We start from the raw sequence: 26500 nt of genomic DNA, 5'->3' as shown, positions 1-26500 counted from the left end.
AATTTTAAAATTCAAGTTTCCAGCTTTATCCGTTCACTCAAATCCAAATTGTACTAAATTTAGTACACTTTAGTACTTTTCGTACACATGAGAATGAATTTCCTTTCATAAACACCACCTCCCATCCTTTATTTCCATACCAAATTTCAAGATTCTAGCTATAGCCGTTCAAAATATACAACTGGTACTAAATTTTATAATTTAGTACTTTTCGTACACTTCTAGGTCGAAATTCCAAAAACCCTTTGGTACATCTTTCTAACTCTCCACCAGTGACCCTCATCCCAAATTTCAGAATTCTAGCTTTTCCCGTTTGCCTAATACAAAGGGTACCATATTTAGTACCATTTAGTACTTTTCGTACCCTTCCAGTTCGAATTTCCAAAAACCGAGCCTTATCGAGCACCTTCTCCCCAACACCAACCTACACTCAAAATTTCAAGCTTCTAGCTTCATCCGTTTCGTCTGGGCATTGATTATAAGGCGGTCAGCCACACAAATGAGACAATTTTTAGTACAATTTAGTGCTTTTCGCATCCTTCTAGGACGAATTTCCAAAAACCCAGCCTTATCGAGCACCTTCGCCCCAAGCTTAACCCTCACACAAAATTTCAAGATTCTAGCTTCAGCCGTTTCGTCTGAGCGTTGATTATTAATCAGTCAGCCATACAAAAAGCACCATTGTTAGTACATTTTAGTACTTTTTGCACCCTTCTAGGACAAATTTCCAAAAACCCAGCCTTATCGGGCACCTTCGCCACAAGTCTAACCCTCACCCAAATTTTCAAGATTCTAGCTTCAGCCGTTTCGTCTGAGCGTTGATTATTAATCAGTCAGCCACACAAATGTTACCATTTTTAGTACACTTTAGTGCTTTTCGCACCCTTGCAGGACGAATTTCCAAAAACCCAGCCTTATCGAGCACATTCGCCCCAAAACTAACCCTCACACAAAATTTCAGGTTTCCAGCTTCAGCCGTTTCGTCTGGGGGTTGATTATTAGGCCACACAAATTTGAAAATTTTTAGTACATTTTAGTGCTTTTCGCACCCTTGTAGGACGAATTTCCAAAAACCCAGCCTTATCGAGCACCTTCGCCCCAAGACTAATCCTCACCCAAAATTTGGGAATTCTAGCTTCAGCCGTTTCGCCTGGGCGTTGACTCTTAGTCGGCCCCCAACACAAATTTGACCATTTTTAGTACATTTTAGTGCTTTTCGCACCCTTGTAGGACGAATTTCCAAAAACCCAGCCTTATCGAGCACCTTCGCCCCAAGACTAATCCTCACCCAAAATTTGGGAATTCTAGCTTCAGCCGTTTCCCCTGGGCGTTGATTCTTAGTCGGCCTCCACACAAATTTTACCATTTTTAGTACATTTTAGTGCTTTTCGCACCCTTGTAGGACGAATTTCCAAAAACCCAGCCTTATCGAGCACCTTCGCCCCAAGACTAATCCTCACCCAAAATTTGGGAATTCTAGCTTCAGCCGTTTCGTCTGGGCGTTGATTCCTAGTCGGCCCCCCACACAAATTTGACCATTTTTAGTACATTTTAGTGCTTTTCGCACCCTTGTAGGACGAATTTCCAAAAACCCAGCCTTATCGAGCACCTTCGCCCCAAGACTAATCCTCACCCAAAATTTGGGAATTCTAGCTTCAGCCGTTTCGCCTGGGCGTTGATTCTTAGTCGGCCCCCCACACAAATTTTACCATTTTTAGTACATTTTAGTGCTTTTCGCACCCTTGTAGGACGAATTTCCAAAAACCCAGCCTTATCGAGCACCTTCACCCCAAGACTAATCCTCACCCAAAATTTGGGAATTCTAGCTTCAGCCGTTTCGTCTGGGCGTTGTAGATCACATCATCACTTTACTCTTTTATATATATAGATGATCTAACCCAAGAGAAACAACGGGTTGTCAGGTCACGTCATTTGTCAGACCAGGTGACATGAAGGTTATGTCTGGCGAGCTATGGCACTCTCCGCTAATTCTGGTAGGAGCGCCCTCAATCTGCTCAGCCAGCGCTATAGCCTTATGGTCATTGCAAAGGACCGAATGCCACAACTCATGATGAACATTAATGTTCCACAAGATCGGTCGGTTATTACCTTCCAAAAGCAAGATAATGTTGGACCTATAATATGGAGTAAAGGTATTAATCCATGGGATATACAAGTTAAGCAACTCCACTTCGACAGTTCCACACCTCACTGCTATCTCCATTCATTCCATGGACGGGTCATTAGAGCCAGGCTCAAGCGAGATATGTCTGTATTAAATTGGAACTGAGCTTCTGGCGCTATCCTTCCTTAGTACGCCGTAACCATCCGTAAGCTGCAGTTATTGTTGAGCTTGGTTAGCATGGTCGCGGCCATGAAATTCTTCCGACTCATAAAGTCCATTATTTTCTCGATCTTAGCAATTAAATGGCGAAAGTGATGCATTTCCAGGGATTGGAACATCAACGACCCGTGGGATTGGTTGTTTTTTCCATATTGACAGACGATGACCTAAACTTTCTTCGTCTAAGGACAATCCGGTACATAGACACCGCTACCGCAAGATTGTAAAATCGTTCATGGTGGCTGGATGAATTCGGATGTCATAATTAGGGCCATCATTTTTTTTAAGCGATGGCGGGTCCAATCTGCTCAGTTACCAGATTTGTGTAACTTAGAAAAGGAATAATGGTATATTCGAAATTATGAAACATGAATTGCTATAGATATCCCTTTGGAGCCTAAGGCTTTAGGGTACAAAGGGCAGGTACATACGTTGAATGTATCTGCATCATATATATGTGGTCCTGAAAATTGCTGTTATAGTCGAAGTCCACAGCCGACTTCAATGCCTCTTAACATCGTACTCTACTCTGATCTACCTCTGCTGTACCAATCATCTTTTAGTGAATGGACCAACCCTTCTGAGTTTCGTATATCGAAGTGCACACTAGGGTGGTTCTATTGAAACAATGCCATGTTAATATGCGTACATAGATCAGAAGTGTTAGTCGTACCACGTTCAGAAGTCTGACCATTCTGATATTATCGGTTGATTCTTTGAATTCGTGAGCTTCCGCTTTAATTTGTTTTAAATGCCCCATGAAAATTCCGAAAGCATAATCCTTAACGAATAGCACCCCATTATGTCTTTGGACAAAATTGATGCTTATGAAAAAATAAAAAACTTAACTTACATCTTTGCCAGCAATTTTCTTCAAGGAATGCCTTAAAATCGTTTCAAATTTGTCAGCATCTTCTTCGCACGCCAAACGATCCTTAAACATTGACACCAATTCACAATATAGGGCCTGGGATGCACAAAATGAAATAAAAAATTGAAAATTCAATTAAATCACATTTTGCGATGAATAAATATTTTACGCAGCATTTTGCGCAAAGAGAAAGTCGGAGAATAAATTGAACATCAAAGTCAACGTCTTTGGACACTTACCTCATTGAATGAATTTTCGGGGTAGAATTTTAGATTTGTCAACGTTTTTATAATAAATTTCGGTGAAAATTGATAGTGACTATTGGCAGGCGTGTTACCACCACCACCGTCCGTTGCCTTGCCACTTGTGCCTCTTGTTTGTCCAAAGGATAATTGTAACTGCAATGGAAGACAAACACACACAAACATATTTTCAGTTTATTTGTTATTCTCTTTGGAGAAAGGAAGCAATACAGTCAAACAGTCGCACATTGCTTATCATACAAACCTTTGCATAAAAATCCATTAAACCTTCAGATATGTATTGCACATTTTGTAGATTTAAGCCTTTGAAGTGTGCAGCCGCACCATTTGTACCCATATGGCCGCCCAAAAGTAAATGTTCAAGATGCCGCTGTATTACCGACAACATATCCTGTTGGCTGGGATAACCAACATGCAGCATGTGATTTATGGCCAAATAACGCGGTGCAATTTTCACTAAACTTGCATTAGCTGTCGCAGATGTTGTCGTTGCCTGTGAAATGGAACCACATATTTGTATACCACTAACATTTATCCATTCCAAATTGCTATTGCCGCCACCACCGCTAGAACTATTGTGGCTCTTGTTACTTCTGCTGTTATTGCCATTTGCGGACGAGCTGCTGCTGCCGCCGCCACCATTCTTTGCAACATTTAGGCCCGAATTCGAGCCATTATCATTGTAAAAGCCTTGACGCTGCACTAACTGCAACAATAATTCAACAATTTCACAGCAACCCCAAGCATCCACATGGCATAGATCTAAATTTTTCAAATAGATAACCAAACGTGTCTGCTTCGCTCGATATTCTCGGCCACGCACACCACTAACAGCCAAGCAATTCTGAAAATGTAATTTAGCAAAATAAATTGATAAAAATGAGACAAAATGTACGCGTACACACACACGTATGTACTTATATACATTTTAATGGAAAGCAAGCAAACAAATATGCATTAATGGTTAGCTTTCATGGCACCAAGGAGTATAGAGCTCGGAGTTTACACTTATTTTAAATTAAATGCACCGAGTTAATATTGGTTTGGTTGGTAATAGACGAGGATGGGGTTTTATTTTTATTTTTTTTTTTTAAGGAAAATGTTGTGTATGGGAAAATTAGGATCTGATGTTAGGTATTTTCAGATTTTTGGACAACGTTTCGTAGGTGCTGCACGACTTGCCACCCTGGTTATCAGCCCATCCTTTCACATGGGCCTCATACAAGGCAACGTCACATGTTATGACTGTCCTTAAACATCTGAGCGGAATGTTGGCGTACATCCATAGAAAAACTGCTCTACATGGAGTGTTGTATGAGAGAAGTCTTCACCTGGTCTTTTAGAACTGTTCTTGTGATATAGTAGCAGTAAAATTCTTTGAAACACGTCGGTTTTGATGTTAAAAGAGTATTTTTAATGCAGGATCCGAATAAATCATATCATATTGGGTACCTCCTCCTCGAAGTCAGGTGCAGTGGACCTTGTGGACCTGATTACAATAGTATTAATTTTTCACGAGCAAGTTCCTACATTCTAAGTCAATCGCCCAAAAGCTCTAAAAAACACCTCCGACACCAGCTAAGGCCTGTCAACGACAGTAGGTTCTTCGACACCGGATCGACCCGCAATAATACTACATCACCGTTCCAGCCAGCGGCTGCCCTCTCAGTGCACATATGTTTGTATTTGTATAAGTTTTCTGTGTTGATATCAACATATCCCGGAATGCCTGCTCCGGATTCTTTGATCCTTGTCGGGTAAGAAGAAAGGCCACGACAAATTTGAATGTGATCGGTTTGTCTCATTCGCATGTACCACACTCAAACTTCAGTGAGGTACAATAGATGTCGGGAGTGGGTGCATCTCACAGGTTGGCATCGACTCGTGCATGTGAGGGACTACGATCGGGAAATGTGTCGATTTAATTGCAATGGACTCTGAGTTAAGATCGAAGAGATAGTGGACTTTATGAGTTGGAAGATTATTAAGATCGCGGAGGTGCAGGAAACCAAGCATAATAACAACTGCAGCTTACAGAGTTGTGTTGGTTACAACTTACTGAGCAAGGATTGCTCCAGAAGTGAAGTTGACAGACAAATTTTCCTGTCGCACCGGTCTTTTCAATACAGACCTATCTCGCTTGAGCCTGGCTCTAATCAACCATAATTGGAATGTATGGGGGTAGCAGTCAGGTGTGGAACTGCCGAGGTAGAGCTGCTGAACGTATACATCCAGCCGATAAATAGCTATACTCCGGGTTGTAGAGCCAACATAAGCACGCTTTTGGAGGGTCATAACCGTATGGTCTGGGGTACTTAAATGCTCATCATGAGTTGTGGCATTCGGTCCTTGGAAATGACCAGAATGGTAGAGTGCTGGCTGGGCAGATTGAAAGCTCAACGTTTTGCACGGTCAATGAGGACGCGAAGAGTGCCATAGTTCGCCAGACATAAGCATCGTGTAATTTGGTCTGACAAATGATGTCACCTGGTAACTCGTCGTTTCTCTTGGGTCAGATCATCAGAACCTTTTCATATCCTCTAAATGCTGCACTTTCATCAATCGTGGAAAAGCTAATAAGCATAGTTTCAGAAAGTTTACCCATCACCGCTTCAGAGAACTGTCCAATTCTTTTGATGTTGGGGAAGCAGAAAGGACGATCCGAGACATCATCACTGCTGCAGCCACTCGCCATATATCTTCTGATTGAATACCCAAAGTGATACCTAAATTCCCAGAAAAGGCGACGGGATTAGCAAATGAGCGTGATGAGCTTTGTCGTGCCAACCTCGGTGATCCCATAGCCATTGAGCTGACACAGGAAGTTAACAGGTTGGTCGGTGAGAATAGACGCGATAAGTGGTTAAATCATCTGAAGAGTGGCAATATTGGAGCCGTTTAAGCCGATTTCGAAACCTTTAAAGAAAGAAGATAGGACCTCAGTCACGTTTGGCGACGTTATGCCGACTGATCCGAAGAGGTACACAAGATATTTCAATCGACCGTTTGTTGAGCACCCCCGGAGTAACAGGGCCAATAGAAGAGTATTGCGTTGTATTACAACGTTTCCTACGAGGAGGAATCCCCACAATTTATGTTACAAATTCTGTTAGGAACGTATAATCATCCAAAGCACTGGACCCCGACGACATCTACATGGTAATGCTAAAACAGCTGCATTAGCCCGGAGTTGAGAATTTTACTAAATTTTGCAACCTGTCACTGGCCACCCACATCGTGTCCGAATTCTGGAAAATAGGTCGAGTGGACCCGCTACCGAAGTCAGGCAAGGATACCAGCAAAGGTGAATCGTACAGACCTATTTCGATTTTGTAGCCCGTATCAAAGACTCTTGGGGCTTTAGTCCTTCCCAGTGTTAGAAATAGCTATCAAGTTGCAGATAATCAGCATGGGCTCCGTAAGCAGCACAACTTGACAACAGCTTTGCATGTCACCTCCACACCTATTAGCCGAGTTCTTAACAAGAACAAGCCGTGCGACAGGACACTGATGGTGGCGCTCTACTTATCAAAAGTCTTTGACACTGTCAAGCACTCCATGCTGTTTGAGTACATCGAACAGACTACCCCTCCGGCCAAGTTTGAAACGTTTGACAGTCAATTATATGTGTGGATGCCAGTCGTACGTAGAATTCAGCAACAAGAATTTGGGGTTCATCATTCTTGCATTCTACAACTCCAATTGACGATGATTGCACGATCTTGGCGTCAGATGTCTTCCCTAATGTCATTTGTGAAAGGCTGAACAAATATTTGATTAATCTTACTGCATTTTTCCGCGCGAGGAATATGAAAATATTCGCCACTAAGTGTACGGCCACTCAGTTCAACACAGAACATGAGCGTATAGTTGAGTGTCTTTTTCGATGGTAGCAGAATTCCGACCACTTACTAGCCCAAGATTCTTGGGGTAACATTCGGGACAATATTTACGCCGTCCGCGCATGTCACAGCTATCTGCGACAAGCTGAGATCGAGGAACAAGGTCCTCAAGTCCCTAATCGGAAGCACATGGGGTGCAGATAAAGAAACCTTGTTGACCACAACATATAACGCGAGAGGTCGGTCTGTGGTAAGCTATGTGACGCCAGTATGGTCCACGATATAAGTGCAACACGATGGAAAAATATTCAAACCTGTCAGAATGTCGGCCTGGGAACTGCGAGCTTGTGCCTCCTCATATCTTCAGTGGACCATCTGCATGAGGAGTCGAAGATTATTCCAGTACAGCAACACAATGGCATACTCTCGTTGTTGTACTAGCTCGGATGTTACCGTAAGGCCCGCACAACTCACTGCGCCTCTATAACTGCTGCGCCAAACCTACCCAACTCCAGTAGCTTGGTGATTACAACCCATCGTAGCAGCCACATTTCTGGACTTGGGAATAGTGCCAAACTAAGTAGGAAATGAACTTACAAACATATCATAAGCTCTTACAACCTCAAAAACCTCAACATTTTCGTTCAAGTTTCGTTTCGAGGATCATTGTAATATTTTACTGAAGGTAGTCATGTGGTGTTGTGATGGACACTCTTTAGATGTCCGACCGATTCGAGGGGCAAACATCGATTCGGTTAAATTCATTGAAGCAGCCAAGGTGCGCACTCATGCTAATAATACAGCAAATATGCTGTAGGATGAAAGCTGAAAGTCACAAGAGTCTACTTCGCCTTGTCCAGATAATGTGGAAGCGCAATGACAAGCACAAACTACCGAAAAACCTATACTTGAGTATCAGAAACCTCCACCTAAAATTCATGGTACAATCAGGAGTGACGTAAGGCTACTGAAGAGAACGTTGTATGTCGCAATCCAACCTTGATAGAGGAACGCATACCCCACAATTGGAACATCGATCTGCTATGGTCCTGCACAAGAAAGGAAGCGTGACGGTTCGTGCGGATAAAACCTATGGTGAATGAAATAATCGGGTCATACTATTGCGGGTTTAGACTTAGCAAACCTACTATAGACCAAATCGTCACTCTTTGCCAAACCCTAGTGAAGACCTATAAGATGCGATTATTGCCTCGATATTCCTTTAGAAAATGACGCGTATTTCCACTTTCTTCTAATCGTATTAACTTAAATCCTCCTTTACTTCTTCATACATCCATATCTTACCTGTTTAATGCAATGTATTATATAGGCCGGTGTTAATTGTGTTGAACAATTGATGATGGCCAAATCATAACCTGACATATCTTCAACAGCATGTTCAATCAGTAAAGTCTTTGCCGAACCAGGTGGTCCCACAATTAAAAATGGTGTTGTGGCTGGTGCTTGCAAAAATTCCTTCAATTGTTCCAAATACATTTTAACCGCAGCCGTTTGTACCAAATCTCCAAAATCTCCACCACTATTCGCCGTCGTCGTTAACGTATCACTTTCATAAATATCAATTGCATTTCTTTCGCCATTGTAGAACATTAGTTCAGCTTGATTTGGATTGGTCACATACAAATTAGCCTTTTCATAGAACCAATTGGCAAATTCATTATGACGTTCAAATGGCAAGAATTCCATTGCAGCATGACAGGCAGCTATGCAGAATGCATCACGATTTTGTATAACTGCAGCAGCATAATCACCACCACCACCACCAAGTTTTAGCAATAAAGCACGTAACATCCAGGAGCGAGTTAGGCAAGGCAATGATGATGAACTGAAAATAGCCAACAAACAATAGAAACAAAGAGGTATGGTTGTTATTGGCTAAATGTTTGATAGATTGACTGACTGACTGATTGTTTTGCCGCTTTTGGTTTTGTACTTACTTCTGTCCATATTCCTTTTCAAACAGCCATTCCATGGCGGGTTCATAGAGCTCTTCAATGTAACTTTGTAACAAATCGCCAAATTCATATTTCGACAATTGATGTTCGAGTATTGATTTTAATGGATAATCCTCATTGCTGTAAGTAAACGTGAGGATGGTTGTTTGTTGATAGCATTGGGCGAAAAATTAGCGAATGTTTTTCATTTAGTGAAATTGCATTGTATCCACTTACCTCATATTAACAATGCCCATACGTGAAATGGTTGCCGGTGAGGCATTACGAACATCATCCGTTTCGAAAATAAAATTCACATTATTGCCAAATTGTATGCGCCAGCCAGAGGGTAGTGTTAGTAATCTGAAAAGGGGAGCGAAAGGAGATTTTGGAGAGTGTACGAAATAAGTAATATATAATTAGCTATGGATTTTGCGGATTTTCTCTGCAGGATATAAAAGTATGATCTACTAATTGAACTAGAACTAGGGGACTTCGAACTTCTTTACAAGCGGTGTCATAAAATATGCCGCACAATGTTTCAGAAATTGATTTTCTGGCCAAAACACCAATTTTTTGTCTTCTCCGATTTCAATATGGGATTCGAAACTTAAGAATCCTAGAAATTAGGTGAATGTTCTTAAAAAATCCACGTTTATTGTTGTGATGGTCCTTGAAAATATTCTCTAAAAAATACAAGTTTATTGTTGTTATGGTCCTTGAAAAAATATTCTTTAAAAAATCCACGTTTATTGGCCTAATAGTCCTTAAAAAATATTCTTTAAAAAATCCACGTTTATTGGCCTAATAGTCCTTAAAAAATATTCTTTAAAAAATCCACGTTTATTGGCCTAATAGTCCTTAAAAAATATTCTTTAAAAAATCCACGTTTATTGGCCTAATAGTCCTTAAAAAATATTCTTTAAAAAATCCACGTTTATTGGCCTAATAGTCCTTAAAAAATATTCTTTAAAAAATCCACGTTTATTGGCCTAATAGTCCTTAAAAAATATTCTTTAAAAAATCCACGTTTATTGGCCTAATAGTCCTTAAAAAATATTCTTTAAAAAATCCACGTTTATTGGCCTAATAGTCCTTAAAAAATATTCTTTAAAAAATCCACGTTTATTGGCCTAATAGTCCTTAAAAAATATTCTTTAAAAAATCCACGTTTATTGGCCTAATAGTCCTTAAAAAATATTCTTTAAAAAATCCACGTTTATTGGCCTAATAGCCCTTAAAAAATATTCTTTAAAAAATCCACGTTTATTGGCCTAATAGTCCTTAAAAAATATTCTTTAAAAAATCCACGTTTATTGGCCTAATAGTCCTTAAAAAATATTCTTTAAAAAATCCACGTTTATTGGCCTAATAGTCCTTAAAAAATATTCTTTAAAAAATCCACGTTTATTGGCCTAATAGTCCTTAAAAAATATTCTTTAAAAAATCCACGTTTATTGGCCTAATAGTCCTTAAAAATATTCTTTAAAAAATCCACGTTTATTGGCCTAATAGTCCTTAAAAAATATTCTTTAAAAAATCCACGTTTATTGGCCTAATAGTCCTTAAAAAATATTCTTTAAAAAATCCACGTTTATTGGCCTAATAGTCCTTAAAAAATATTCTTTAAAAAATCCACGTTTATTGGCCTAATAGTCCTTAAAAAATATTCTTTAAAAAATCCACGTTTATTGGCCTAATAGTCCTTAAAAAATATTCTTTAAAAAATCCACGTTTATTGGCCTAATAGTCCTTAAAAAATATTCTTTAAAAAATCCACGTTTATTGGCCTAATAGTCCTTAAAAAATATTCTTTAAAAAATCCACGTTTATTGGCCTAATAGTCCTTAAAAAATATTCTTTAAAAAATCCACGTTTATTGGCCTAATAGTCCTTAAAAAATATTCTTTAAAAAATCCACGTTTATTGGCCTAATAGTCCTTAAAAAATATTCTTTAAAAAATCCACGTTGATTGGCCTAATAGTCCTTAAAAAATATTCTTTAAAAAATCCACGTTTATTGGCCTAATAGTCCTTAAAAAATATTCTTTAAAAAATCCACGTTTATTGGCCTAATAGTCCTTAAAAAATATTCTTTAAAAAATCCACGTTGATTGGCCTAATAGTCCTTAAAAAATATTCTTTAAAAAATCCACGTTTATTGGCCTAATAGTCCTTAAAAAATATTCTTTAAAAAATCCACGTTTATTGGCCTAATAGTCCTTAAAAAATATTCTTTAAAAAATCCACGTTTATTGGCCTAATAGTCCTTAAAAAATATTCTTTAAAAAATCCACGTTTATTGGCCTAATAGTCCTTAAAAAATATTCTTTAAAAAATCCACGTTTATTGGCCTAATAGTCCTTAAAAAATATTCTTTAAAAAATCCACGTTTATTGGCCTAATAGTCCTTAAAAAATATTCTTTAAAAAATCCACGTTTATTGGCCTAATAGTCCTTAAAAAATATTCTTTAAAAAATCCACGTTGATTGGCCTAATAGTCCTTAAAAAATATTCTTTAAAAAATCCGCGTTTATTGGCCTAATAGTCCTTAAAAAATATTCTTTAAAAAATCCACGTTGATTGGCCTAATAGTCCTTAAAAAATATTCTTAAAAAAATCCACGTTTATTGGCCTAATAGTCCTTAAAAAATCCACGTTGATTGGCCTAATAGTCCTTAAAAAATATTCTTTAAAAAATCCACGTTGATTGGCCTAATAGTCCTTAAAAAATATTCTTTAAAAAATCCACGTTGATTGGCCTAATAGTCCTTAAAAAATATTCTTTAAAAAATCCACGTTTATTGGCCTAATAGTCCTTAAAAAATATTCTTTAAAAAATACACGTTGATTGGCTTAATAGTCCTTAAAAAATATTCTTTAAAAAATCCACGTTTATTGGCCTAATAGTCCTTAAAAAATATTCTTTAAAAAATCCACGTTTATTGGCCTAATAGTCCTTAAAAAATATTCTTTAAAAAATCCACGTTTATTGGCCTAATAGTCCTTAAAAAATATTCTTTAAAAAATCCACGTTTATTGGCCTAATAGTCCTTAAAAAATATTCTTTAAAAAATCCACGTTGATTGGCCTAATAGTCCTTAAAAAATATTCTTAAAAAAATCCACGTTTATTGGCCTAATAGTCCTTAAAAAATATTCTTTAAAAAATCCACGTTTATTGGCCTAATAGTCCTTAAAAAATATTCTTAAAAAAATCCACGTTTATTGGCCTAATAGTCCTTAAAAAATATTCTTTAAAAAATCCACGTTTATTGGCCTAATAGTCCTTAAAAAATATTCTTTAAAAAATCCACGTTTATTGGCCTAATAGTCCTTAAAAAATATTCTTTAAAAAATCCACGTTTATTGGCCTAATAGTCCTTAAAAAATATTCTTTAAAAAATCCACGTTGATTGGCCTAATAGTCCTTAAAAAATATTCTTAAAAAAATCCACGTTTATTGGCCTAATAGTCCTTAAAAAATATTCTTAAAAAAATCCACGTTGATTGGCCTAATAGTCCTTAAAAAATATTCTTTAAAAAATCCACGTTGATTGGCCTAATAGTCCTTAAAAAATATTCTTTAAAAAATCCACGTTGATTGGCCTAATAGTCCTTAAAAAATATTCTTTAAAAAATCCACGTTGATTGGCCTAATAGTCCTTAAAAAATATTCTTTAAAAAATCCACGTTGATTGGCCTAATAGTCCTTAAAAAATATTCTTTAAAAAATCCACGTTTATTGGCCTAATAGTCCTTAAAAAATATTCTTTAAAAAATCCACGTTGATTGGCCTAATAGTCCTTAAAAAATATTCTTTAAAAAATCCACGTTTATTGGCCTAATAGTCCTTAAAAAATATTCTTTAAAAAATCCACGTTTATTGGCCTAATAGTCCTTAAAAAATATTCTTTAAAAAATCCATTTTTTTTGGCCTAATAGTCCTTAAAAAATATTCTTTAAAAAATCCACGTTTATTGGCCTAATAGTCCTTAAAAAATATTCTTTAAAAAATCCACGTTTATTGGCCTAATAGTCCTTAAAAAATATTCTTTAAAAAATCCACGTTTATTGGGCTAATAGTTCTTAAAAAATATTCTTTAAAAAATCCACGTTTATTGGCCTAATAGTCCTTAAAAAATATTCTTTAAAAAATCCACGTTTATTGGCCTAATAGTCCTTAAAAAATATTCTTTAAAAAATCCACGTTTATTGGCCTAATAGTCCTTGAAAAAATATTCTTTAAAAAATCCACGTTTATTGGCCTAATAGTTCTTGAAAGAATATTCTTTAAAAAATCCACGTTTATTGGCCTAATAGTCCTTAAAAAATATTCTTTAAAAAATCCACGTTTATTGGCCTAATAGTTCTTAAAAAAATATTCTTTAAAAAATCCACGTTTATTGACCTAAAGGTCCTTGCAAAAAATTTTCTTCTTAACCCATTTCGTACTTGGTGTTCGATTTTTCGAACAATAATATCACTTCTTTTCCAAAAAATATTTATGGATGAAAAAGGTTAAATTTTAAACAAGTTTTGGTATATGTATAAAGTCTCATCTGTCAGCAAATAAAAAAAATTGTTCCCTTGGAAACCCCCCCTCCCCCTCGATGTTAAGGGTAGATTTTTGAAACCACTATTTTTGGATACTTTTTAAATTAATTTTAAAAAATTATAAAAAAATGAAATTAAAAAAAGTAATCATGGGAAATTATTGCCAATATATGTAGCCGCTTCACATAATATAGAGAACTTGATTTACATGCGCAAGCGCGACTTTACAAATGTGCAAAGTTGACTGTTCGAAATTTCGAACGCTGGTACTTAGCCTACATATCGATGGGTATATCAAAACGTGGAATTTTACTGACAAATTGCGGGGAAAAGTTATTATAGCACCATATAAGACTCAATACTAAATTTCAGCCATTTCTAAAGGATAGTGCGGCTAAAATCCTGAAATATCCTAAAATCGTTAGGTACCATTCAACGGAGACTATATAAAACGTGGACCTATGCTGACAAATTTCTGGAGGAAAGTTAAGTAGCCTCAAAAAAGAATAAATATGTATTAATTTACAACCATTTCTGTAGGATAATGCAGCTAAATCCTTGAAATCTCCCGAAAATCGGGCGGTACCGTTCCATGGGTGCAATCCAAAAGGTGGACCTGTGCTGACACATTTCGGGGAAAAGTTTTGTAGGTCCAAAGAAGTCTCAGTACCAATCTTCAACAATTTTTTCATACAAAAATAGTGAAATAAATCTATAAAACGGCAAATAAATAAATTTTATTTTACTTCTATATGTATAGCTTAAGCGCCAGTGTTCGAAATTTCGAACACCACTTTCCGGGAAAACGAAAAATCGGACAAAATTTTTTGAGTTGATTTTTGACATTAGTGGGTCCTAATTACCCTAAAAAAGTGTTTTGTTTTTAAAAAATAAATAAAAAATTTGTCTCGGTACGATATGGGTTAAAAATCCAAGTTTATTGACCTAATGGTCCTTGAATTCGAGCTTTTTAAATAACTTTGCCATTTCTACTCTCTTCTCTTTGCAGCTTACGCCTGAAGAAGAAGCCCGCAACAAAATGATAATGCGCGAACGGGATCGTGAACGCAAACGAGTCAAACGCATGAATCCAGAATATCGCCGCATGGAACAGGAACGAGATCGTGATCGCAAAAAGGCGCGTCGTTCAAATGAAGCCTTTCGCCAATTGGAAAAGTTACGTGATAAAATACGCAAAGAACGTAAAAAGGGTATTATTGTGGATGAAGCAGCATTGGCACAACAATTTAATTTGGTGCATCCAGCACCAGTGGTGGAACCAGAGGTTATTATTTCCGATAGTTTACCACAAGATTCGCAACAACAACAGCAGCAGCAGCAACAACAAAATTCTCAAAATAACAATCAACAGCAGCAGCAACAGACACAACAACAACAACAGCAGCAACAACAACAACAGCCGCAACATCATACTCCACAACAAAGGCGCCGCATACAACATGCTGCCCCCCTCAACAGTGGGAATCCCGGCAATGTGGTCAATATGTGTATAGGCACAACAAACAGCCCCACAACAACAACTCTAACAAATGTCCTCCAAAACAATAACAACAATATGATTAATTTAGCAGCGGCGGCAGGTGGTGCCAATATGACAACCACAAATCCTACTGCTGCTCACATGTCCCAGTTGAACAAGGGCCTGCTGTACCCACCGCCAAATTTTCCCCATCATCCCTTGCCCATTCCCGGTGTAGCTTTAATGCCTTCATTGTGCCATCCAATATTACATCAAAATCTAAGTGCTTCTCTATATCCACAAAATGGTATTAAACAGGAATATGACAGTTCAGCCTCACCCAACCACCACACCAGTAATGCCCACAACAATAATGGCCAACAACCAGGTAGCCTAGGAGGAACTGGTGGCGGCGAGGAACATGAAATGCCCATGATTGAGCCAGAAATTATATTACAGACTTCATCGGATGTGATTTCAGCACCGCATCACTTTAATAATCATGCCCATGCCCATCATTTGCATCAACAGAATATGAACATGTTTTCGCATATGAGTCCACAGGCCCATATGGCAGCGGTGCATATGCGTGCCCATGCCTCGGCAGCAGCAGCTTCGGGAAATATACCACCGCCATCGGCTAGTGCATTGGCCGCAGTTGCAGCCGTGGCTGCCCACCATCAACAACAACAACAGCAGCAACAACAACAACAGCAGCAACAATCTCAACAACATCCTGCATCACATGGGAATCCCATGCCACCACAACAACAGCAACAACATCAGGCACAGCAACAATAAAGCTATTAAGGTTCCAGAAAATAGACCAGGTGGCCAAGTTTCCTTCCTTTCCCCCCAACACATATACCCACTACATTAAGGAGTACACGCAAAAGGAAATAAAATTTATAATTTACATATACATAGATATTTTAAGAAAAAAAGTTTACACACATGCCTATTTATAAAATTAAAAATTCCCCAGGATTTATCCGTGTGCTGTCTACATGTTGTGGAAGTTTTTATTTCATCATTATTATTATTTTTAAAACTACTCTGTATGCCATTAAGGGTTTAGATTTGTAATGTGTTTTTTACCAATAGAAATGTTTGAAGAAAATTTGTAAAAAAAAACGAAACAATTCATTGATATTTTTTTGCTATTTTCACCGTTCTTAAAGTTGTCTTAATTAAGGAAATACATTTTTAATCTCCTTTCACATTACATTTTAGTATTTTTGATGCCTATGCAAGCATTTAAAGTGCTGTTATATGTTTTAATTTTTGAAAATTTTCACATTCATATAAATAATAAAACAAAAAAAACTATTTCAATAATGATTTGAAAGTCTTTGTTTTTAGTGTTGCAATTTAATGGAGGCGGAACACATAGGGTGAACTTGAAAATTTAAAAGTTCGTATTTGGCGAACTTCGTGAACTCTTAACCATGATATTCCCAAATTCTATGCAGTATATTGTGATAATTAAGCGTGTTTATCACACCAATGGGGTTAACTGTGACAGAAACGGTCCTCGCAGCAGTCGGTTATATTTTCCGGCACCGACACAAGGAACACCTACCTCCCCAATATGTGTGTAAACATGATATCTTCCGGCCGCGAATGAACCACCACAATTTACAATGGATGATCAATATGACGCGCAGTGTCACGACCGTGGACAAAAATGGTCAAAACCAAGTACTTCGGAATACAAATTTATTGATGAGAATTCATAGTAAATATTTCAATTTGAAGGAATTTGAATTAAGGTATTGAAAGTAATATGAAAGTAATTTATCGTTCTAAAATAAATTTTTAGAAGTAAATAGTGATCATATGGTGTTTACGGGTACCCAAGTCCGTAGTACTTAGTACATCGATTTTGTGAACCAAATTTGAAAATTAGTGGAGTGGGGAAAATTGTATAAAAGTGTATATCGATGTTATTTATTTGCTGTTTGAGTTGGGAAAAGTGAGTACTTCAAATTTATAAAGGTGCCAGCTATGGAGGTTTGCAAAGGAACATGTTATTTCTCTTTTTCAATAACTACCTCATTAGGGAGTTACCTCCTTTTTATACCCTCAACATTTATGCTAACGAGGGTTTATGGTAAATTTCAAATTTCCTTTACAATTCCATTGAAAAAAAAAAAATAATTTTTTTGCGAGCACATCCGCGATTTTCGTACATGGGTTACGAAAAAAATCGTGGTTTCAAATCTGTTCGCATTCACAAAATTGGATGCTGCGTTCAAAAGTTATGGGGGTTTTATTACCTTATAAAGAACAAATATTTAAAAATACCCTTTGTGTTGTAATACCAAAATGTATATATAAATCGTGAACAGGATTTGATCCGTAGATGCTTAAATATTTGTTAAACATATTTTTCTTTTCGCGGAAATTAAAAAAATACCGAAGAAATCTTGGAGTAAATTTTATTTATTCTTACTCAAAGTCTAAAAAATCTCTAAAAAAATAAATTAAAAATACGTGCAGAATCTAGACAACGTGTCGAAAAATGTGAGACCAAAATTATAAAGATTGAGTTTATAACTTGGATATTACAGCAACAACAAAAGACAAAAACGTTTGGAATATTTCAAAAATATATTTTTTGGTTTTGCTCTTGAATAAAATTTAAATGGAAGGTGCTTACACCTGGGAAGTTTTTGCGGATTCTGAAACTACAATGTTCATAGATGAGAAAAATCAAAAAACAAAAAAATACCAGGAGCGCTTTTTAAATAAATAGCGATTCAAGTTGACATTTTTAGGGGTTGTTTAGGTTTTTTGGGTGCCACCGTGGTGCAATGGTATGCACGCCCGCCTTGCACGCAGAAGGTCGGCGGTTCGATTCCCCGGCCAAGCAACATCAAACATTTTTCAACGGTGGCAAAATACCCCTCAGTAATGTTGGCGACATTCCCTGAGTATTTCAGCCTTGAAAAACTTCTCCACAAGTGGTGTCTTAAGACACGCCGTTCGGACTCGGCGATAAACAGTAGGTCCCATATCATTGAGCTAAATATGAATCGGGGTGCACTCATTGATATGAGAGAAGTCTCCCTTGTCCCGTATGGGATGTTGTGGAACAATGTTTATGTTAGGTTTTTGCGATTTTTCTTGGAAACCGCAAGCCATATCAAAATGGGAATAAAGAAAATGTTGTAGCTATCAAAATTCTCTAAAAGATTGACCTAAATGATAATTTCGTAGGTTTTACAACTTTTGAGATATAGAAGTTGAAATTGGGACAATTCAAATTCAATTCTGTATCGTCTCCTTATAAAACAATGTCATGACTGCAATTTCCCAACTTAAACTTATATATCTAAATAAATGGTACAACCTGGTTGCATAAGCCAGTCTTGTAGAGAATTTTCACAGCTATAAGATTTTCTCAGCTCCCATGCCGATAAGACTTGCCGTATTCAAGCAAAATCGCGAAACCCTAACAAAAAACCTAAAAATGTAAACTGCTTCTTTATCTTCTTTATCTCAAAAATGGTACAGCCTGAGAACAAATCATAAACGTCAGTCCTGTAGAGAATTTTCACAGCTACAATATTTTCTTTAGCTCCATTTCGATTGGACTTGCGGTTTCCAAGCAAAATCGTGAAAACCTAAAAAACGCCTAAAAATGTGAATTTTGACCGCGATTCATTTAAAAATCCCTACAGCGATTTTTTCCTGTTTTTGGATTTTTCTCATCTATGAAGCGGTTTTCATTACAAGTTAGTTAAGCGGTTTTCATTACAAGTTAGTTAAGGCGCATCCTTCATCAAATTTTTTTATAAGGGGGCGATACAGTCGGTGCATTGTCCCAATTTGAACTTCAATATCTCAAAAATGGTAAGACCTACGAAAATACCGTAAAGGTCAATCTTGTAGAGAATTTTCATAGCTACAACATTATTATCAGCCTCATTTTGATACGACTTGCGGTTTCTAAGCAAAATCGTGAAAACCTAAACAACCCCTAAAAATGTCAACTTGAATCGCGATTTATTTAAAAAGCGCTCGGGCGATTTGTTTTTGTTTTTGATTTTTCTCATCTATGAACATTGTAGTTTCAGAATCCGCAAAAACTTCCCAGGTGTAAGCACCTTTCATTTAAATTTGATTCAAGAGCACCGTGTATATTTTGTATATTATATTTTGTAAATTTTGTAATTAACCTAAAAAACCCCTAAAAATGTCAACTAGAATCACGATTTATTTAAAAAGCGCTCCGGCGATTTTTTTTAGTTTTTTTTTTTTTATTTTTATACCCTCAGCATTTATGCTACACTTTCATACGGGCAAAATGTGCCTCATCGAAATAATGGAAGAAATGTGTCAGACAATTTGGATTTGATTTAGCCATCTCCGTCCGTCCGTCTGTCTGGCTGGAGCGCACGATAACTCCCGAACGGATGAACCGATTCGGTCCAAAATTTGGCTTTCGTAACATTTTGTCCAAACTTAGTTTAAGTTCGAAGATGGGTTATTTCGGTCCACTCCTTCCGGTACCTCCCCCACAAAAGTTCGAAAATGTTCGGAAAACTTGCGCGCACGATAACAAGTTTCATCAGGGGCAAGTCCATACTTCTTGAAAAAATAGCCTGAAAGGTGCAAAAACCCCTATGACACCGTATGTAGTGTTTGGAGAGCAAGATAACTCTTGAACGCATCTGCCGATTCGGTCCAAAACTTGGCCTTTGTAATATTTTGTGCAAACATAGTTTAAGCTCGAAGATAAGCCATATCGGTCCACTCCTTCAGGTACCTCCCCCACAAAAGTTAAAAAATGTTCGGAAAAACTGTGCTCACGATAACTCTTGAAGGCAGTGACCAAAACGGTCATACTTTACACATCCCATTATATCTACCAGATGTAGATCAGGCTTAAATATGGACTATATCTGTCCACTCCTTCGGGTACCTCCCACAAAAAATTTCGTATAGATTCACTTTAAGACCTGCTCTCGAATCACTTTAATTTTTGTTGATGCAACTTGCATTCGCTGCTCAATTACGACAGTAAAAGTTTTTAAGGGGAAGTCCATAGTTCTTAAGAAGACAGCCCGAAAGGTGCAAAAACACCTATGTCACCATATGTATGATGAAGAGTTCGAACCGAACACTGCGTTCGTCCACAATTTGGATATCGTAATATTTCTTCGAATATTAGATGAAATTCGAAGGTGGTGCTTATAGGTCCACTCCTTCGGTACCTCCTCCACAAAAGTTCGCTAAAATGGTTCGCTTGATATCTCATAAACGTAGCAAACGATTTGTTCCAAAGTTTGTTTCAATCCACACAGGCTGAGGGTATATCTCTGTCGGCAAAGCCGACTGATACTTTTTTACTTGTTATATAAATGTATTGCGGTGTCCACTAAAGCTCGAAAACAAATGGACCGATCATCATATATTTTTGTGGGCTTATTAAGTACCTAATAATCTTGTTTTTGGACGAGAGACTTTCATATAATTTAAAAAAAAAATGGTGAACAGCCATAGCCAACATTAGATTTTTTTTACAAAAAATTTGCCGTTCTAGACCACTAATCGGTCAAAAAACGTTTTTTAAAGAAAAATTCTCTTTATTGAAGACAAGAGTTCTATGTGTTCAGTAAGCCCACAAAAATGATGAAGACTGAACACCAAATTTCAAACATTTCTAGCACAACCTTTAAAATACCGAAAATCGGTAGATACGGTTCCATGGGGTCTATATGAAGGCGAGGACCTACACTGACAGATTTCAGGTGGAGAGTTATATACCCCCAACGAAGACTTAATACCAATTTTCAGCCATTTTTGTGTGATAATGAGGCTAAAACATTAAAAATACCGAAGATCGGGAGGTACCGTCCTTTGGGGCCTATATGAAGGCGTGGACATATACCGAAAAATTTCAACGAAGAATAAATACCAAATTTCACCGATTTCGGTGTGATAATGAGGCTAAAATCTTCAAAATACCGAAAATCGGGAGGTACCGTTTAATGGGGGCTATATCTAAACGTGGACTCACACCCACGTGGATCGAACATACCAGTTTTTTGTCCCCGAGATTATAAGTCAACAATAAGTACCTGTACCAAAATTGATGTACCTGCGATAACCCCTTCTATTTTTCGCCACAATTAATATGAACTCGCGACATAGTACGACGGCAGCGTGTTCTTACGAACCGGATTGACTCGAAATCAAAAATGTTTCGGCAAGCAATGTTATGTTTTAATTTGTAATTTTATATTTTAAATGTTTCAATTTTTTTATTAATTATGTTCAGCTTATTTTTTATTTTTATTTTTAATTTTCTATTTTTATTGTATACTAACAAATAACAAATAAACAATATATAATATGGAAATGGCGAATACTGAAAATTAACGGTCTCGCTGCACACCAATACTCACACTAAATGCAAAAAATACAGATTCCAGCACTGTCCCTACACCCAATAGTACGATTTTCCAAAACTACCTCAATCATTCACTTCACCAGTAATCTTAATTCCAAAAACAGGATTCCAGCGCTATCGGTGCACTCAAAATCAAATTGTACCATTTGGTATATTTCGTGTCCATAAGTACGTATTTCAAAAACTACCTCCATGTCTCAATCCTACACACCAAAACTACCACAATCCTACACTCCAAAAGAAACCTCAATTCCACATTTCAGGATTCTAGGTCTATCCGTTGACCCAAATCCAAATTATACCAAATTTAGTGTTTTTCGAATCCCTAAGTACAAATTTCCAAAACTACCTCAATCCTACACTTCAACATTAATCTCAATTACAATTTAAGGTTTCCAGCTCTATTCGTTCACCCAAATCCAAACTGTACCAATGTATTTTTCTTATCCGTAAGTATGAATTTGCAAAACTAACTCCATCTTACACACCAACAGCAAGCTTAATTTTAAATTTCATTATTCCAGCTCTGTTCGTTCACCCAAATCCAAATTTGGTACTTTTTGTACCCATAAGGTGAAGGATAGCATGAACAAGGAACTAGGAAGGATCGACATGAACGATTTGGAAAACCTCTGGTATAATGTGAAGGGCACAATATGTAAAATTACTGAAAACTCCCTTGGAAACTGCAATAGAAAAAATTATGAGGAATGGATGACCAATGAAATTTTAGAGCTTCGAGCAGAACGCAGTAAATTTAAAAACATTGATTACGAGAAGTATTGGGAAATCAACAAAGAAATTCGAATAGCAACTCGTGCTGCCAAAAACACACTGTTAAATAGAAAGTGCCAAGAAATTGAACACCTACAGAATGTGCACGATGATTTTAATCTTCACAAAAAATGGAAAGAAGCGGCCGGAATTTATAGGAAAAATATCCCCACAACGCTTATTGATAACAACAACCAGCCAATTTTTGAAACAGAACAAATAAAGAGCCATTGGAAAAAATATATTGAAGAATTGTTTACAGATGAAAGCCGATCCAACAACGAAAATGTTAATATCAATATTGCTGGAAATCCGATAACTGAGTCTGAAGTGGAGCATGCAATTATAACGCTGAAGGACAAAAAATCAACAGGACCTGATCAAATACCTTCCGAAGTGTTGAAGCTAATAGATGGACGCAATATACAAATATTAGTAAAACTCTTTAATAATGTATATGATACAGGCCAGTACCCACATGACTGGTTATTATCGACCTTTATAGCAATACCGAAGAAGATGCATGCAAGGAATTGCAGTGAGTACAGACTGATTAGCCTCATGTGCCACATCCTAAAAATTTTTCTAAGAATAATACACAAAAGAATATACCCCATATGTGAAAAGGCTATGGGAGAACCACAATTTGGATTCAAAGAGGGCATGGGGACGAGAGAGATACTGGTGCAGAAGTGCAGAGATGTCCAGAAAGATGTTTTCCTTTGCTTCATAGATTATGAAAAGGCTTTTGACACAGTTCAACATGACAAGCTAATAGATATATTGAATGATATTGGAGTTGGGCAGAAGGAAATAAGATGCATTAAAAACTTATACTGGAGTCAAACTGCACGGATTGAGATAAATGGCGAAACTACGGACGAAATTATTATATCAAAAGGAGTAAGACAGGGGTGCATATTGTCTCCTATGCTTTTCAACATCTATTCCCAAAAAATATTTAATGAAGCCGTGGAAAATGAAAGAATAGGTATACAAATACATGGACGAACAATAAATAATATACGATATGCAGATGATACCGTAATAGTAGCTAGCAGTCTACCTGGTTTACAAAGGCTCGTAGATAAACTTACAAGGGTGAGCGAAGCAAATGGCCTAAAAATAAACATTAAAAAAACAAAATACATGGTTGTGAGTAAGAAAAATGACCATTATCACACCACACTAAAAATTAATAATAAAAATATTGAGCGAGTCACTAATTTCACTTACCTTGGAGTATTGTTAAATGAAAAATGGGACTCTTCCAAGGAAATCAAACGTCGTATAGAGATGGCCAGAGATGCATTTTTCAAATACAAAACAGTCTTTACAAATCACGATATAAGCCTCTCAACAAAAGTCAGATTCGTGAAATGCTATATCTGGTCCGTACTACTTTACGCAGTTGAGACATGGACCATCAAAATTGCAGATGAGGAAAAACTTGAATCCTTCGAGATATGGGTCTACCGAAGGATTTTAAAGATACCATGGACTGATCATGTAACAAACCAGGACGTTTTACGCAGAATGGGTTTAGATAGACAATTGCTGCGACATGCCAAAGCTCGGAAAATTGCATATTTGGGACATCTGATGCGAAATGAAAAGTATAAACTCCTGCAAACCATCATAAAGGGCAATATAGAAGGAAAAAGAGGAAGAGGCAGGAGAGAATTGAACTGGCTGAAAAACATACAAGATTGGACAGGCTGCCATGATGAAAGAAGCATGATTTCGGCGGCAAAAAATAGAGAGCTGTTTATGCCTGTATAATATAAAATAAAATAGCATAACACATTTATAATAATATTGTATGATCGCTTATATCCGGATAACGGATTTGCAAATAAAGAAGAAGAGTACCCATAAGTACGAATTTTCAAAACTACTTCCATTTTACACTCCAAATGTAGCCTACGAAGTACAAATTTCCAAATTATCTCAATCTCATACTCTAACATCAATGTTAATTCGAAATTTCAGGGCTACAGCTCTATCCGCTCACCCTAAATCCAAATTTAGTACCACTTAGTACTTTTCGTAACATTAAGTACGAATTTTCAAAACAACTTGCATTCTACAATCCAACAGTAGCCAATCTTATACTCCAGCAGCAATTTTTATTCCAAATTTCAGAAATTCAGCTCTATCCGATGACCCAAATCTTAATTGTACAAAATTTATTACTTTTCGTAACCCATAAGAACGAATTTCCAAATTATCTCCATACTACAACATCAATCTTAATTCAAACTTTCAGGATTCCAGCTCTATCCGTTCAACCTAAATCCAAATTGTATACAATTTAGTATCATTTAGTACATTTCGTACCCATAAGTACTAATTTTCAAAACTACTTCCATTCTACTCTCCAACAGTAGCCTTAGCTCAAAATTTCAGGATTCCAGATCTATCTGTTCGCCCAAATCGTAATTGTACGAAATTTAGTACTTTTCGTACCCATAAGTACAAATTTTCAAAACTACTTCCATTCTACTCTCTAACATCAGCCTTAATACAAATTTCAGGATTCCAGCTCTATCCGTTCGCCCAAATCGTAATTGTACCAAATTTAGTACCATTTAGTACTTTTCGTACCCATACTTACGAATTTTCAAAACTACTTCCTTCTACTCTCTAACATCAAACTTAATATAAATTTCAGGATTCAGCTCTATCCGTTCGTATTTTTAAAACTACGTATTTTTAAAACTACATCCATTTTACTCTCCAACAGTAGCCTTAGTTCAAAATTTCAGGATTCCAGCTCTATCCCTTCGCCCAAATCATAATTGTACCAAATTTAGTACCATTTTGTACTTTTCGTACCCATAGGTACGAATTTTCAAAACTACTTCCATTTTACTCTCCAACAGTAGACTTAGTTCAAAATTTCAGGATTCCAGCTCTATTCGTTCGCCCGAATCATAATTGTACCAAATTTAGTACCATTTAGTACTTTTCGTACCCATAAGTACGAATTTTCAAAACAACTTCCATTCTACCCTTCAACTGTAGCCTTAATTAAAAATTTCAGGATTCCAGGTCTATCCGTTCAACCTAAATACAAATTGTACAAAATTTAGTACCATTTAGTAGTTGCCGTACCCATAAGTACGAATTTTCAAAACTACTTCCATTCCATGGTTTAATAAGTCCCAATTTACATTAGGCGAGTTTACTTGCGGCAATTGTCAGTTTGTAGGTGAGAGAGGGTGCTGAGAGGCAAAGGGTTACCATATGCCTCACCTCTCTCTCCTACAAAATTGACAATTGCCGCAAGTAAACTCGCCCAATGTAAATTGGGACTAAGAAAGGTTAGCCAAAGCTTTATGTCAATTAAATTTTTTTTCATTCGAGTATGCCTAAAACTTCAAAACAATATAAACAAACTGTGTATGTGTGTGTGGTGTTTGAATAATATGCCAAACAATTTTAAAAACAATCGAATTCAATGATTTTTAAAATTGTTTTTAGACCATTTGTATGGAAGAAATTGGTGAGATTTGCATTGAAACAATCAGTTTATCATATTCACAACTCGATTATGTGGAGAAAACTTAACTCTTCTTTCATTTTTCGCGTTTTTTATAAAATGCTCAAAAAATGGATTGTAAACAAACGCACTTGTTGCTTTTATTTTGAAGTTTTACCCCCCGTTTACACATGCAAGTGCCAGTTCGAAAAATACTAATACACTCAAACATATTCACTGCCACACCAACTATCAACCTCACTGCCGACAAAATTTCCTTGTCAGTATTCAATGTAAGTGCTTTGAAAGTAACTTCAAACTTTTTTCCGAACGTTTACACATGCAAGTGTCAGTTCGAAAAAATTTAAGTTTCGACTATAATATGTATACACAACTGTCTGCAAGTTACTGGCATGTGTAATCATTGAGTTAGGAATTCAAGAAAAACAAGGGTTCTATAGATTTTTTCATTTAAATCTACCTCTTTACTTATACCATGTTCCATTCTA

The 26500-nt window shown here is 36.7% G+C and overlaps 2 protein-coding genes across 3 annotated transcripts in view; one reads left to right on the top strand and one right to left on the bottom strand.

The window, feature by feature from the left end:
• LOC141395343 (uncharacterized) overlaps positions 1-16653 on the top strand; it is a 41925-nt gene extending 25272 nt beyond the window's left edge. For both annotated transcript variants that reach the window (XM_073971014.1, XM_073971015.1), the window contains exon 2: positions 14842-16653. In XM_073971014.1, the coding sequence (XP_073827115.1) occupies positions 14842-16113 (1272 nt within the window). In that variant the 3' untranslated portion in view covers positions 16114-16653. The remainder of the gene's footprint in view (positions 1-14841) is intronic.
• btv (dynein cytoplasmic heavy chain beethoven) overlaps positions 1-26500 on the bottom strand; it is a 125712-nt gene that overhangs the window by 39911 nt on the left and 59301 nt on the right. The window contains exons 15-20 of the mRNA XM_073971013.1: positions 9513-9638; positions 9279-9416; positions 8626-9166; positions 3723-4322; positions 3455-3613; positions 3198-3311 (exon numbers count right to left, since the gene is read on the bottom strand). Coding sequence (XP_073827114.1) covers positions 3198-3311; positions 3455-3613; positions 3723-4322; positions 8626-9166; positions 9279-9416; positions 9513-9638 — 1678 coding nt within the window. The remainder of the gene's footprint in view (positions 1-3197; positions 3312-3454; positions 3614-3722; positions 4323-8625; positions 9167-9278; positions 9417-9512; positions 9639-26500) is intronic.

The sequence above is a fragment of the Musca autumnalis genome, unplaced genomic scaffold, assembly GCF_047663935.1.
Source record: "Musca autumnalis isolate F117 unplaced genomic scaffold, ASM4766393v1 scaffold_2, whole genome shotgun sequence".
Taxonomy (NCBI): domain Eukaryota; kingdom Metazoa; phylum Arthropoda; class Insecta; order Diptera; family Muscidae; genus Musca; species Musca autumnalis.
This window is presented reverse-complemented; position numbering and strand designations above follow the sequence as displayed.